Source organism: Amphibalanus amphitrite, unplaced genomic scaffold (assembly GCF_019059575.1).
Source record: "Amphibalanus amphitrite isolate SeventyFive unplaced genomic scaffold, NRLGWU_Aamphi_draft 000007F_arrow, whole genome shotgun sequence".
Taxonomy (NCBI): Eukaryota; Metazoa; Arthropoda; class Thecostraca; order Balanomorpha; family Balanidae; genus Amphibalanus; species Amphibalanus amphitrite.
In genome coordinates this window covers 325,999-341,928 of record NW_024881503.1, presented here as the reverse complement: position 1 = coordinate 341,928, position 15,930 = coordinate 325,999, and the positions used below count along the sequence as shown (strand labels likewise).

At 48.1% G+C, this 15,930-nt stretch overlaps 1 protein-coding gene across 1 annotated transcript; it reads left to right on the top strand.

Annotated features, from left to right (window-relative positions):
* Positions 1-223: 223 nt before the first annotated feature.
* LOC122378414 (extensin-2-like) lies at positions 224-12,211 on the top strand. The gene is made up of 12 exons (XM_043359439.1): positions 224-341; positions 677-916; positions 1,100-1,302; positions 1,502-1,819; positions 4,459-4,481; positions 4,688-4,752; positions 5,334-5,536; positions 5,745-6,062; positions 10,743-10,819; positions 11,150-11,214; positions 11,467-11,669; positions 11,860-12,211. Exons 2-12 carry the CDS (start codon positions 908-910, stop codon positions 12,179-12,181), a joined length of 1,806 nt encoding a protein of 601 aa, XP_043215374.1. The 5' UTR covers positions 224-341; positions 677-907; the 3' UTR covers positions 12,182-12,211.
* Positions 12,212-15,930: the final 3,719 nt, after the last annotated feature.

Sequence of the window (15,930 nt, the reverse complement as noted above, 5' to 3'; positions counted from 1 at the left end):
GTCAAATGTTGACCTAGGACCAAAAAATATACCACCAATCGCGAGATCTCGTTGAGAGCAATCCGTTGTTTTTTTCCGCTAAGCTCTACGACCTTCCGTTTCGAAACGCCAGGGGGGGGGGGGGTCGTAACAACCCCCCCCCCGGTCGTTCGTGTTATGAGAAATGGCCTGGTCGTGCGAGGGTTAATTTTTGACATTTTCAAACTTTAAAAACTCCGAGAAAGCAGTCTCTAGCCGCAGAAAGTATGTATCAGAGCGATTGCCGTACGCATGCTGTATATCAAAATCGACCGAACACATGAGGTCACCTTGACGCCATTTCCGGTCCTCCTATAGCTATGGTAAATATAACACTTTTTTCACGCAAGATGTGTAAAATTGAAGCACGCAAAGGTATTGAAGTGTCGTATCAACGCGTTGGGCGGTTTAGAGGACATCGACAAAAAAGGAGAGGCTCTGTTGAACCCTCTCTGAACCCTCCCCGCCCTTCCAAGTAAAGAGCGAGTTAGGGTCGCTTAAGCCTGACCTCAGGAAGTCACATAAATTTTTGTTATCCTTGTGTGATGTATGTCATTTACCGCGAGTGCGCCCCAGCCCAGAACTTTGGTAAACTGGTCTATATCTTATCTTCTACACTTCTCTTCATATCTTCAATCTTCAAACATATCTTCCACAGGTCTGAAATACATTTGCATGCAGTAGAGGAAAATCCTAACGTTCAACGGTGGGGCCTACCGTTCTTACTCAATGAACCTGCTAATCTGACCTTGCTCTGAGTGTGGATGGGCGAGGCTCGCCAAATGCCGACTGACCAGTCGTGACCGGTATATAAGACCGGCTGACCGGTGCAGTGGACATCATTCAACCATTGTGTCTCACAGAACACACATCCTCAAATCAACCGAACATGAAGATGGTAAGTAACAAGTAACATTTAGTAACATTTACATAAGAGAACTATATCCAGAACAACGTACTTACACGAAAATCGTGTTCTCTGATATGCAATATGTACCTTCATGTCATCAACAACGTAGTTGTAATAAAACTCCTTGCTTTGCTAAATGCTTCTTTGTTTACCTTTTTTTTACTTTTTCAGCTGGTGATCGCCGCTGTCCTGGCCGTTGCTGCCGCCGACAAGCTGCCGACGTTCCCCACCTACTCTGCCCCTGCCCCGAGGGCCTACTCTGCCCCGGCCCCGCCATCCTACTCTGCCCCTGCTCCCCCGCAGTACGGACAGAAGGTCCCCCAGATCCTCTCTCAGCAGTTTGACCTCCGCGACGACCAGTCCTACGTTGCCAGGTGAGAAAGTGCTCTGTTGATCGACTTGTTTTGAGAAATGCTTACCTAGTTTTCGTTTACCAGTTCTTGAGTTGTCCAGTTTTTTTTTTACATGATTTCAAGTTGCATCGTGAAAAACAAAATTTATGTTCAGTAGTATGAGTCTCCATATAAATAAATTGTAAGATTCTATATATAATTATATATTTTCTGTCCTCAGCTACCAGACTGAGAACGGCATCTCTGCCTCCGACTCTGGCCGGCTCGTGGCCGGCTACGGCAGCGAGCCCAGCTACGCTCGTGAGGGACAGTACAGCTACACCGACGACTACGGCAACACCTACACCGTCACCTACACGGCCGACGCCAACGGCTTCCAGCCGCAGGGTGCCCATTTCCCGACGCCCGTGCCCACCGAGTACCCGACCCCGCAGGTGCCGGTGACCCAGGCCAGCTACCAGGCGGCCCCCGCCCCCAGCTACCAGGCGGCCCCCGTCCAGCCCCAGCCCCAGTACCAGGCCTACCAGCCCAGCTACCAGTAACTCATCTGCTTGTGCTTTACGTATTTATATGTTTCTCATCCCATTATCAATGCGTGCGCAACGAGTGTTGAGAAATGTACTGTTGAAATCCTCGCAATGACTGCTGCTGTTATTGTCGAATAGACACGAATAAATACTCGTAAAGTACACAGTATCTCCGCGTTTCGATGGAATATAACATCAACCGACTAAAACGCATGCTGCTCAGTGACTTTTAAAGCCCAACAAAGGCATAGCCACTGACCATTTTAACAACGATGGATGGATGATTTTGTTCCCAAACAGCTGGGAAAATTATCATTTCAGTAGAATTGAAATTAGGTTTATTCTTTCATTCTGTTTAAGTGACTGAAAAGGTAGAGCAGGGAAATTAAAAGGAGTGAAGGAGGGATGCAGGTAGGGAGAAAGCGAAGGGATATCGCGGGATATCCCTTGGGGATTACTTTCAGATAAGGGATATCTGAAAGTAAGAGTGAGAAGAGAATATAGAGCGTAGAGAGCAATACAGAGAAGGAATGAATGACATACATCGAGATAATCATGTAGGGGGGGGGACATAGTTCGCGGAGCCTGTTAGTAAGCACAGTTCACAGAAAGAACCGACTCTGTAAAAAGCCCAGATTGGAGGCTTTCTGAAAAGCATAGATCACAGGACGAACCGACTCTTTAAAAAGCACAGTTCAAGGACTCAGCAAAGTGCACAGGTCACGAACTCTAAAGAATGCTCTTCATAGGACTCTGTTCACCGACTTTGTAAGTAAAAGTCAAGAGTGCACAAACTCTTTGAAGAAGACTGTTTATGGGACTTTGCCGCAGTTCAGGACGAACCGACGCTGTGAAAAGTGCAGATGACAGGCTGTCAGAAGCTAAGTAGACGGAAAGGACAGGCTTCGTAAGAAGTTTAGTCCACCGACTATACGAGTACATGTATTGAAGGCGAAAGCATACAAACATACAAGTCATGTGTACTTCGTGATTTGAAATTCTTGCGGATCCAGAAAAGCAGTGCTAAACTCTACGGGGGAAGGAGGGCTGTGCCGTCCCCCCCCCCAAAAAAAAAACTCATCCCAAACGATTAAAAGTCCTCGCATTAAGCTTCTCTATGCACTGCCATACAATTCAAACATTTTTTTACTGGTATGAGTGGATTGGTTTTCTTTCATTTCCGGAAAGTACGGCAAATTTTCATCAATTTCAGGTGCTGTGGTTGTGGTGGAAGGGGAGAGACATTTGCCCCGAGGGCCTCGTCTTGGATTCATAGCCTGGATTCACCAATGGGACATGACTTTGCACATGAGTCTTTCCCTCTCTTGTCGTGAGCTGTAAAACGTTTGAGTTTTGGATTTATGACTCATCGTAGGTTCCGTTTTCAAGACATTTCTTGTGTATCTTTGTTTCATTAGGATACTTAAAATTGAGCTATAAGGTTCAGAAAGGATTTCCATGATTGATTGGGACACGTTGGTGATAGAGAACTTTAAACTCGCATGCACCTGGCCTTTGGTGGTGGGCACTAGGCAGTTCTTGTGACACCACTTGCATTTTTATGTTAGACCAGGTCACTGACCTACGGCGTCATAAGACTCATAAGTGTTCCTTTGCAAGGCTCTAAATTGTTGCAAGTCAGCGCAATACCCTCGGTAACCGGAAGTTTGTTTTTTTTCTCAGGGAGATATATAAAAGTCACAGGACGTAAAAGCCTACCAAATACTCACAGCCTGCACATCTCGGACTTTTCATCAAGGTCACATGAGGCCAGGTCGGGCACGTAACCTCACTATTACAAGTCGATAAGAAAATATCGAAACTTCTTTTTTGGCACTGAATATTGAAATGATCTGAGATTGTCTCCGTCACATGGAATCGCGATTTCATACACGGCGTTTTGCAAGGTTTAATTCTGAACATTTTCATTGTTCACCTTGCGCAGCCTCAGCTTTCACGACGCCAAGGACATCAGATGTTTTTGGCAATAACTATCTTTCAAATTGAGCTAGCGAGTCGAGAAAGTCTCTAATGGACTTAGAAAGACTTGACAAATCAAATGTTATGCAGCATGACCTTACCCGACCAACTTCGTGACCTGGGTGGCCTTGACCTGACCTTGACCTAAGTTCAACACCGTTTGTTGACATCTCCCAGATGAAACATATGCCGCTAGACGCGTCTGAGCATGACGAATACGACGTGGTCACAATCGCGGCTTTGTTCCAGTTGTGGCGCAGATATTCACCAAAAACCGAACCCCTCCATTGGGACATCTGACTTGAGATGAGAGGTCATCGATAGATTTAAGATCTTAGAATTTAGTATCTGTTGCTGACTGCTGTGTCACGTAGTACACAGCTGATTTTTTTCCGAAAATCGCTCAACATGGGACGAAACTACAAGGGGGTACATCCCTCAGCCTCTTTATATAGGGCGGATGGGTGCGGTGAGGTTAAAAAAAAACTATTTTTTCATGAACATTGTCAGGGGCTCCGTATCCTCTTTCACTCCGGATCGGGGTCGTTATGGAAAGGGACTGGGCCAGGGCAAAAAGCATAAACTCTGAGACTTATATTTATTGAAGCCTAAACTCAATGTATACTCAATAATCCCGTTATCCTCGTGTGATATATTCCATTTGTCCAAGTGTGGTCTCAATACACAGCGTTGGTAAACTGGTCTGTGTGATATCTTCCGAACATCTGAAACAGATTTGTGACCATAGAGGAAAACCCTAGCGGTCAACCGTGTGACCTGCCATTCTTGCTCAATGAACGAGGTATTCTGACCTTGCTCTAAGTCTGGATGGGTGAGGCTCGCCAAATGCCGCCACTGACCAGTGGTGACCGGTATATAAGACCGGCTGACCGGTGCAGTAGACATCATTCAACCACTGCAGCTCGCAGAGTTCACATCCTCAAATCAACCGAATATGAAGATGGTAAGTAATAAGCCGTTAACAACATAAGGGAACGATATCCCAAGCGAAGTCCTAATTGTATAGATAACTGTGATTCCTAATGATCATAGGCGCGGGAGCCGGGGGGCAGTGGGGGCAGCTTGCCCCCCCAACTCTGGGGCCGTGGGGGCGGTGCCCCCACAGCTTTGAGACGGAATACCACACTTTTTTTGCAAATGTTTTCTTTTTTTGTTGAAAAAGCCGAGGGGTGAAAAATAAGTGGCCTAAAACCGGTGAGAAAACTAGATTTGGGGGTACCCTAGGTTAATCTCTATTATGGTGTGCCCCCCCAGTCGGAAAGTAGTTCCCGCGCCCCTGCTAATGATATACCTTGGTGCTATCGAAATCATCATCATAAAAAAACACTTTATGTTTCCTTAGATAATAACCAATATTACTCGCATTTCTTAGTTAAAAATCGTAATGTTTTGAAGATGCGCTCCAAGTTTTCATTCATGCCTGAAGAGCTGTTATAAAAATGTATTGAACCTTCGATGGTGTTACACTGGTGTATGTTACCTGTTAACTAAATTGTTGTCATCTTAATATTTTTCCTTTTCCAGCTGGTGATCGCCGCTGTCCTGGCCGTTGCTGCCGCCGACAAGCTGCCGACGCTCCCCACCTACTCTGCCCCTGCCCCGAGGGCCTACTCTGCCCCGGCCCCGCCGTCCTACTCTGCCCCTGCTCCCCCGCAGTACGGACAGAAGGTCCCCCAGATCCTCTCTCAGCAGTTTGACCACCGCGACGACCAGTCCTACGACTCCAGGTGAGTAAATGTTCTGCTGAAGTGCTGATCGACTTGTGCGATTAGAAATGTTTAATTTACGGATACTAGCTCTTGCTTTGTCTAGTTTATTATTATGATTTCAAGCTATATCGTTTAAAATCAGATATATGTTTTCTTTTACGAACCCCAGTAGGTATCAATGAACTGTAGTTTTATATATCTAATTAATATTTTTTCTTTCCCTCAGCTACCAGACTGAGAATGACATCTCTGCTTCCGACTCTGGCCGGCTCGTGGCCGGCTACGGCAGCGAGCCCAGCTACGCTCGTGAGGGACAGTACAGCTACACCGACGACTACGGCAAAACCTACACCGTCACCTACACGGCCGACGCCAACGGCTTCCAGCCGCAGGGTGCCCATTTCCCGACGCCCGTGCCCACCGAGTACCCGACCCCGCAGGTGCCGGTGACCCAGGCCAGCTACCAGGCGGCCCCCGTCCCCAGCTACCAGGCGGCCCCCGTCCAGCCCCAGCCCCAGTACCAGGCCTACCAGCCCAGCTACCAGTAACTCATCTGGTTGTGCATTGCGTATCCTTTTGTTTCTCATGCCATAGTCAACGCGTGATTCGACGGATGCTGCGTGAAATATGTGTTCTTCGCAATGGCTGCTGCTGTAATTGTCGAATAAATATGAATATATACTCGTACACAGTCTGGATGCATTTTCATGGCATAAATTATGAATCAACGAAACACCTGCTGATCAGTGACTTTCAAGGCTCAACAAAAGCATACCCCCACTGACCACTACAACATCGAGAGATGGGAAATTTCATTCTCAAACGACTGGGAAAGTTGTTATTTCAGTAGACTTTAAACTAGGGTTACCCGCGTGCTCCGCAACGCGAAGAAGGGTTATTTTAGACCCGTGGGTATTGGGTTGGTCTGTGTCGATTTGGCTGGTATCCATTTCGTTCGATTGCTTTTCGACGGCCAAGCATTTTGTAATAAAAAAGATGCATCGCATCGAGGTGCCCGTGTCGTATTATCATGCGTTCTACTTTAGAATGATTCGAAAACTGGCGTGAAGCCTTTTGAGGGCCATCGATGAATTTCGCTAAAAATGACGATGTAATGATTTGGAACATTTACATTTTTAAGGATACTGTTGCTAATCATGCAAAAATGAAGAGTGAATATTGGACAGAATTGAATGCTCTATCCAATGGTATAATATTCAATTGCCAAAGGTATCAGGTTATGCAGCAAACCCCGTGTGATTAATAAAGTGGCACAAAATTGACAAACACCATTTGCTCCTGTGATTTGCACCACCTTGATTTGGATCAATCAGCTTTTCACAATTTTTATATGAGAGGCGGTACCTTTCTCTTGCAAATAGGCGTTGATTCAACTCGCTCCATTTAACGGTCACCTAAAAATAAAATTAATTCCAAAATCCCTCAAAAACCGCAATTTTTCAAATAAAGTGCCCTCTCCGGTGCACGTGGCGCGTGCTATCCTCTGCATTGCACACCATTCAATAGCCCGTTCAATTCTGTACACGATGCTGTTTTCCTCGTGCCGGTCGGACCCCTGGTCACCAAGATATTGCACGGGAACTGGACCCGTGTCAGCCAAAATTAGCCGTTTTCGCCCGATTTCGCACGCCGATTTATACATGTAAAGTCTATGACGCGAATTTGCACTTTTTGAGCACGCGCCACGCGCTCCCTATCAATCCGATCGAGCTGAGACCCGTCAAAGGCACGTCGCGCATCCTTGATCTATAAGTTGTGCAAATTTCACCGGGCTAGGGGCAACGATCTGGCCTGTAGTCCACGCAAAGCACCACCAAGTCGGGACCTCGGTAACGGACAGACGCACCCTCCTCAAATAGTTACGAGCGAGCGAGCGCAGCGAGCGAAGTGAGTCTTTTCAATATAACGGAAAAATCTCAGTATGAGCGGCCCGGCCCGGCCCGGCCCGGCCCGGCCCGGCCCGGCCCGGCCTGTAACGCTTTTGAGAGGCTTATATCTCAGCAACCGCTGGACCGATTGGCCTGCGGTCTTTTTTGTTGGGTAGCCCCATCCCTCTACCCCGTAATTGACTACTTTTGATACATCTCAGTGACCGTCGTGGCACGTGCCACGTGAAAAGTCAAGGGTGTTCAAGCTGTTTTGCAAAAGTAGTGATTTTGAGAGGCTCATATCTCAGCAGCCGCTTGGGCGATTGGCTTGCGGTAATTTTTGTAGGGTAGCAGCACTCCTTCTACCAAAAATAGGATACTCTCGATGCATGTGGGTCACCCCCAGTGCACGTGCAAAATACAACAATAAGAGGTGTCAAATCTATATTACTATTTGAGGAGGGTGCGTCTGTCCGTTACCGAGGTCCCGACTTGGTGGTGCTTTGCGCGGACTACAGGCCAGACCGTTGCACCTAGCGCCCTGAAATTTACACAACTTATAGATCAAGGATGCGCGACGTGCCTTTGAGGGGTCTCAGCTCGATCGGGTCAATAGGGAGCGCGTGGCGCGTGCTCAAAAAGTGCAAATTCGCGTCATAGACTTTACATGTATAAATCGGCGTGCGAAATCGGGCGAAAACAGCCAAATTTTGGCCGACACGGGTCCAGTTCCCGTGCAATATCTTGGTGACCAGGGATCCGACCGGCACGGGGAAAACAGCATCGTGTACAGAATTGAACGGGCTATTGAATGGTGTGCAATGCAGAGGATAGCACGCGCCACGTGCACCGGAGAGGGCACTTTTATTTGAAAAATTGCGGTTTTTGAGGGATTTTGGAATTAATTTTATTTTTAGGTGACCGTTAAATGGAGCGAGTTGAATCAACGCCTATTTGCAAGAGAAAGGTACCGCCTCTCATATAAAAATTATGAAAAGCTGATTGATCCAAATCAAGGTGGTGCAAATCACAGGAGAAAATGGTGTTTGTCAATTTTGTGCCACTTTATTAATCGCACGGGGTTTGCTGCATAACCTGATACCTTTGGCAATTGAATATGGTACCATTGGATAGAGCATTCAATTCTGTCCAATATTCACTCTTCATTTTTGCATAATTAGCAACAGTATCCTTAAAAATGTAAATGTTCCAAACCATTACATTGTCATTTTTAGCGAAATTCATCGATGGCCCTCAAAAGACTTCACGCCAGTTTTCGAATCATTCCAAAGTAGAACGCATGATAATACGACACGGGCACCTCGATGCGATGTATCTTTTTGTTTTCTTACAAAATGCTTGGCCGTCAAAAAGCAATCGAACGAAATTGATATTTACCAACCAAATCGACACAGACCAACCCACGGGTCAAAAAATCCCCCCTTAGCGTTGCGGAGCACGCGGGTAACCCTAGTTTGTTCCCATTTTAATAACTCGGTAATTACTGGGGCGATTTCGCTGAAACTTGGCATACAGGTAGGCACCCACCAGACAATGCATTCCCATGTGTTGCGGTTAAGGTGCTACTGCACGTGCGCACGTGCAGGGGGCGCTTCCAGATCTCGAGAACGGCTGGGCCGATTGCGCTCAAATTTGGTACACGGTTGGGAACCAGTTAGTAGGGTGCCGTGCAAAAGTCATTTTGGACCCCGTTTGCACGTGCGCACGTGCAGAATGCCGCTTCCAGATCTCAGGAACGGCTGGGCCGATTGCGTTCAAATTTGGTACACCGCTAGCGACCGGTTAGAAGGGTGCTTTGCACAAGCCCGTTGGAAGTACCCTCTCGCGCTTCCGCACGTGCAGGGCTCACTATCTCGCTCGCTCGTTCTTCGCCTAAAAGGCGTTTTACTGGTAATATAGAATAAGCTTTATTCCTTCATTCTGTTCAAGGGACTGACAAGTTTAGACCGAAAGAGAGATGGAAGGAAGAAAAGTGGGAGTGACTGCGGACTGCTGCAGGGTGAGAGTTAGAAGATAGGAAAGAGCATAGAGAGCAGTATAAGTAAAGATGGGCGTGGATAGCGGTCACTTCAGTTTTTTCATTCACTTCCATTCACCTGGCGTTTATCAGACCAGACATTTAGGGCCTAAAATAGTGATTTGTGTGGGGGGAGGGGGTGTCCGCACAGGTTATGTAACGTCGCATCTCCTCGCCTGCCATAAACACGTCATACAGAAGGGAGATACCACACTGAAAGAAATCAGTTCTGAGAGGAACACAGTCAATGGACAGGTCGCTTCAATAAAAATAAAAACGCAGATGACGGGCTTCTTATTTCAGGTCATGCATCTGACATATGACGCTTTAAGTGATGTGATCCTCTGAACAGTCCAAAGATGTCGCAAATTTCCAACGAGCCCCGTGCCAGGAAGTCTTTCACAGTTTAGTCTTCGCAGAAGTCTTTTGCAGTCAAAATTTGTAAAAATTACCGGACGCATAATCAGATGAGGCTTTGCTTTCCCAGCATCTACCCACAACTTATATGTCTCGGATTCTGAGAGCAAGCGAATTTCCTTTGACCAGCTTCGTGACCCGAATAGTGTCACCAAGACGACCCCCCGTCGCGTTTTGCCCTTAATTGAGCTAGAGCCTCACAGAAAAACCATCGTGTAGGTCGTCGCGAGGCAAAGCCAACGGTACCCGGTTTTAAGATCATAGGTCAAATGGTGACCTCTGAGGTCAGGTCAATGGCCGAAAGTCGGGACCTGTTAGAACGTCGTATAGTGTGGCTGCTAAGGGGTTTTTCGGGATGGTGATCACGAATATCATGTTAGTTTTGATCACAGATGTTCCTTCATGCATTTAGGCTAGGTCGGGTCATGACAGGTCAGGTCAACCAGTAGGGGTCCTGCCGGGTATTCGTATTAGGTGTCAACCGCCTTCGACAGCTTCGAAGGCTTACGAAGGCACCAAAACTACTTAGTAAATGTTCAGATGGTTGCTAAATTCGAATTCAGCTAAAAAACTAGTCTAGAAACATGTAAAACTCGAAAAAGTGAAACGAGTTCACCAAAGGTCAATGACCTGACCTGACCTTCAGGTGATTGCGAGAAAAAAAAACTTATAGGAGGGGTTGCATCAACCCCGTGCCATGCCGGCTTGGTCGTGACTATAATAGAACAGCTACATGGCAGCACCTTTTCATAAAGTGTAATGCTTTTTAGGTTTCTACCCCTTCAAAACTCCTTAAATTGATTCAGACAGCAAATTTGCACATTGCATCTGTTTCTAATGGGTCCACCTTTACTGCAAACTGGTATTTTTAATGTTTCAGGGGTCAAAATTCAGGGATTTCGTATCCCATTCTGCGGCGCGAGAATGTTATGGAAAGTCGAAAAGAACCGGGCGAGAGTAAACATTATAAACTGGGAGCGCCATTGTTATCGAAGTCTAAACTAAATGTTAAAGAATTTCGTTATCATCGCGTTATATATTCCATTTACCTTATAAATGTGGTCTCAAATATGCACAACTTTGGTAAACTGGTCTGTGTGTTATCTTCGGAACATCTGAAGCACATTTGTGGCAATAGAGGAAAACCTTAACGGTTAACCGTGTGGCCTACCGTTCTTACTCAATGAACTTGTTGCCCTGACCTTGCTCTGAGTCTGGATGGGCTAGGCTCGACAAATGCCGACTGACCAGTTGTGACCGGTATATAAGACCGGCTGACCGGTGCAGTGGACATCATTCAACCACTGCAGCTCGCAGAGTTCACATCATCAAATCAACCGAATATGAAGATGGTAAGTAATAAGCAATTAACAGCATAAGAGAGCGAAAAAACTTTTATGTTTCGTTAGATAATAGTCATTATTACTCGCATTTTTTAGTTTAAAGAATATCGTCATGCTTTGAAGATGCGCTCCAAGTTTTCATTCATGCCTGACGAGCTGTTACAAAAATGTGTTGAGCCCTCGATGGTGTTACACTGGTGTGTAGTACCTACCTGTTAACCAAATTGTTGTCATCTTAATATTTTTTTTTACGTTTTTCAGCTGGTGATCGCCGCTGTCCTGGCCGTTGCTGCCGCCGACAAGCTGCCGACGCTCCCCACCTACTCTGCCCCTGCCCCGAGGGCCTACTCTGCCCCGGCCCCGCCGTCCTACTCTGCCCCTGCTCCCCCGCAGTACGGACAGAAGGTCCCCCAGATCCTCTCTCAGCAGTATGACCTCAGCGACGACCAGTCCTACGTTGCCAGGTGAGAAAATGCTCTGTTGATCGACTTGTGTAGCAGGAATGCTTAGTTTACGTGTACTAGCTGTTGAGCTGTGTAATTTGTATCATGATTTCAAGCTGCATCGTTAAAGATAAAATGTATGTTTTCTAGTAGGAATCCACATGTAACAATATTGTAAGATGTTATTTCTAATTAATGTTCTTTCCCTCAGCTACCAGACTGAGAATGGCATCTCTGCCTCCGACTCTGGCCGGCTCGTGGCTGGCTACGGCGGCGAGCCCAGCTACGCTCGTGAGGGACAGTACAGCTACACCGACGACTACGGCAACACCTACACCGTCACCTACACGGCCGACGCCAACGGCTTCCAGCCGCAGGGTGCCCATTTCCCGACGCCCGTGCCCACCGAGTACCCGACCCCGCAGGTGCCGGTGACCCAGGCCAGCTACCAGGCGGCCCCCGCCCCCAGCTACCAGGCGGCCCCCGTCCAGCCCCAGCCCCAGTACCAAGCCTACCAGCCCAGCTACCAGTAACTCAGCTGACTGCTAGTCTATTTATATATGTCTGAGGTTATAGCAAATACATGAGTCAACAATATGATGATGCGTTTTCTCTGGAGCAAATTGTACGTGCTTTATTTTTCCATGTTTTTGTCTAAATAGATACAAGTAGGTATGCGTTTCATCTTTACATTTTTCTGTTGTCCGAACTAGTCAGACAACAGCACATATTAACAACAGCATACAGCACACATCTGTCAACAGCAGAAACCAGCAGACAACAGCACACAACAGCACACATCAACAGCAGACAGGAGACATCTGTCAACAGAGGAAACCAGCAGACTACAGCAGACAACAGCACACAACAGCGTTACAGCACACATCAACAACAGACAGCACACACCTGTCAACAGCAGAAACCAGCAGACAACAGCAGACAACAGCACACATCAACAGCAGACAGGAGACATCTGTCAACAGCGGACATCAGTAGTGCTTACCAGACAACATCAGACAAGGGGAGAGCGCAACAGAAACCAGCAGGCAACAGCAGACAACAGCGGACAATAACATACACCAGTTGACATCAGCAGACAACAGTAGCCATCATCGGGCATTAGCAGCGATCCACTAACGTCGCTGGATATCTGCCGACATCATCCAACATCCACCGACATCAGTGAACATCAGCGGACCCAATGAGACGTCAACAGTCGTCAGTAGCCGTCACTGTTCAGCGGACGGTGTGCTGTTAGCGCTTTTGGGTGGGCGCTGGGCTCAGCGAACGACTTCCTCAGGTGTGCTGCTGGCCGTTCGCCAGTTGCTGCAGCCGGACGCCCACTCGCCTGGTCCTTCTTCCGATTCTTCCGAAGAGGAAGTGGCGGATGACTTCTCGGCTGGCCGGGTATCCAAGACCGTAAGTCCATCCCTCGGCGACCAGGGAGATCATACGTGCCAGGTGGACCACCTGCATACCCACCTGCATGGGAAACCACCGCGAACTCAGCCGGAACAGCGAGCCCACCACGTCTAGCACCAGAAGACTCAGCAGGATCTTGACGATGCGCTTGAAGGACTTGAAGCGGAGGAAGAAGAAACTGTTGTGTTCCACCTCCCCGCGAAGAACGAATGCCTGCTCTCGCTTCAGACCCTGGACGGCGGTGTAGACGAAAAGTGCGGCTGTGCAGATAGTCAGCAGGAACAGAAGTGTCTCCATGGTTAGTAGAGTCGCCTCGGCAGTCACCGCCCAACGACACTCAGCCAGGGGCTCGGCCCCGAACATCCTCTGGTTGAGCTCGGCACGGGTCTCCATCTGCACCTGGTACGCTAACGCGCCGAACAGACACATGAGCGGCAGCAGACTCCAGCAGGCGGTCACCATGGCGCTCAGCCAGGCGTGTATGAAGAGCCGGTGGTGCAACGAGTGCACCACTGCCACGAACTGGTCTACAGCCAGGAGCAGGTTGGCCGTCTTGGCAACCAGCGCCGCGCCCAGAATGACGTACTGCAGACCGGCGCACAGCGCGCGTGGCGACTCGCCCCAGAAGATGACATCGGTCATGCCGATGGCGAATAGCGAGCAGCTGAACACGTAGTTGGCGAGAGTCATGTTCAGGATCAGCAGCAGCACCGGCTCTTCCGGCAGACGACCGTCACCCACGAGGGCGGCGAGCGGGAGAGAGAAGCTCAACATCAGAAGGAAACCGATGAGTGACTTGAGCCAGATCAGAAACATTGCTGCGGACGGGTGCCGCCGATGATGACGTGTGACGCCGCGTGGGATGCGTCCCGTCGCAGAGCACGGTGCCAACGCTGAGGACGGGACTCTTCGTAGAGGACGGGTGCCAATGCTGGTCGGATTGTTCGTCGTCGGACACTGTGACAGCGTGATAGGCTCAGACTCGTCTCGCTCCCTCGCGCTATATGCATTATGCAGGGTACGTTGTTACCATGGTTACGTCGCGTTAGAAACATGCAGCCACAACAGTAATTGCTTCCACAATGGCTCTGGAAATGGCATCCAAGAAAGGCATCGTGGCCGCGAATGTGTTCGAGGAAATGACATGCATTGGATATTGGTTTATTCATCCGATTGCGGGCTATAAAATAGTGCATTCCAGGCAAAATGCTGGATGTCTTTTTTTTACAAAAAAGACACCAAAAGCTCGGTCGCTGCTCCACACTCCTATAACCGATGTTATCATCATAATGTATGACTATGGACTTCATCACCCATTAGATTCCACAAGTGATGACTTATTATTCTTGCTAGTGGTGGGAAAGGGACGTGGGTGTATTACGGATATTACGAGGATATATTCGATATTATGTGGGCTGATAAGCGCTGCATACTTTCCCCTTATTTGGAGATATTCTTCGAATTCCTAACAACAAATACCTATAAAGAGACTCTATACCGTACAACAAACATGCAAACAACATGTAACATAGGCAAATTCAAGCACCTACTGTGCATTTAAAACCTTCTGTAAAGTCGTCTTGGTGTGCTAGCTGCTTATTTGCTATTACTATGATGTCAAATGTCCAAGAGTTGTCATTCTAGCGGTGTGCTATTTTTGTGTTAACCCTCGCCGGACCTATTGGTTTTCTACATACGCGCCGGCCGAGGGGGGGGGGGGCGGGTACGACCCCCCCCTCGCCGTTTCGCCCCTGGTGGAGCTAGCGCGTCGCGGAAAAAACGAGCGTGTGCGCCGTTACGAGACGCAGAGATTGGTACCCGATTTTAAGGTCCTAGGTCAACCGGTGACCTCTGAGGTCAGGTCAAGTGCCCCAAGGTACGGTTCAGTTTTTGGTGAATAACTTCGCAAAAAACGGCCGCAGAGCGCCGATTTTGGCAGCATCGTGTTCGTCTCGCTCAGGCGCGTCGAATGATATACTTTTTGTCCGGGTCAGGTCAATTTGGGGTGTTGACCTCAGGTCAAGGTCAGGTCAGCACCCCCAGGTCACGAAGTTGGTCGAAAGGGGTCATGTCGCATATCATTCGATTCGGCAGGTCTTCTTGAGTCCATTGGTGGCTTTCCCGACTCGCTAGCTCATTTTGATCAAGAGTTATTGACGAAAAACTAATATGACCTTGATGACGTCATAAATGACGTCACGCAAGGTCAACATTGCAAAAGTGACGCATCTAACCTTGCAAGGAGTGCATCCAATCACGATTCTGTGTGCTTGAGATAGTTGGAGATCGTTCCCGGCGCCAGAATAGCAGTTTGAATTTTTCCCCATTGACTTATAATGGTGAGGTCACGAAAATGACCTGACCTCATATGACCTTTAGGAAAAATCCGAGATATACAAGTTGTGGGACTCATAATGGATACTAGATCCTGCAAGTTTCATTTCCCTGTGACATCTCCTCTGGCAGTGAGGGCGTTGCGAAGTTGCGACATCTGAAGACCGTGCAGAGGTTCACTTATGACGTCATAGGTCAGTGACCTGACCTGACCCAAAAATGCGGTTGGTGTCAAAAGATGCGGCTTGGATCAAAGGTCAGGTATGCCAAGTTTCAGCTCTCTATCGCCAGCGTGTTCGGAGCTATCGCGAAAAAACCCTATGGGGGGGGGGGGGGCGGCACCCGCCCCCCCCCCCCTCGGCCGGCGAGGGTTAAAATTAATATCGTGTGCCTCCTGCTGGGCTTACTTCATGTCATTCTTTATTGATCACCCTGTGGCATATTGCGGCATAAGTTGCTAGGTGGTCATGGATATGGGTGTCATGTCCTTATGTTGGATTCGATGCAACTCTCATAACACACGATC

Bases quoted from the DNA above. Each gene is read 5' to 3' on its own strand.
- LOC122378414 (XM_043359439.1), top strand. The intron at 6,063-10,742 runs GTAACTCATCTG...TTAATGTTTCAG, and splicing joins GCCTACCAGCCCAGCTACCA to GGGTCAAAATTCAGGGATTT. The intron at 10,820-11,149 runs GTAAACATTATA...TGACCGGTGCAG, and splicing joins TCGAAAAGAACCGGGCGAGA to TGGACATCATTCAACCACTG.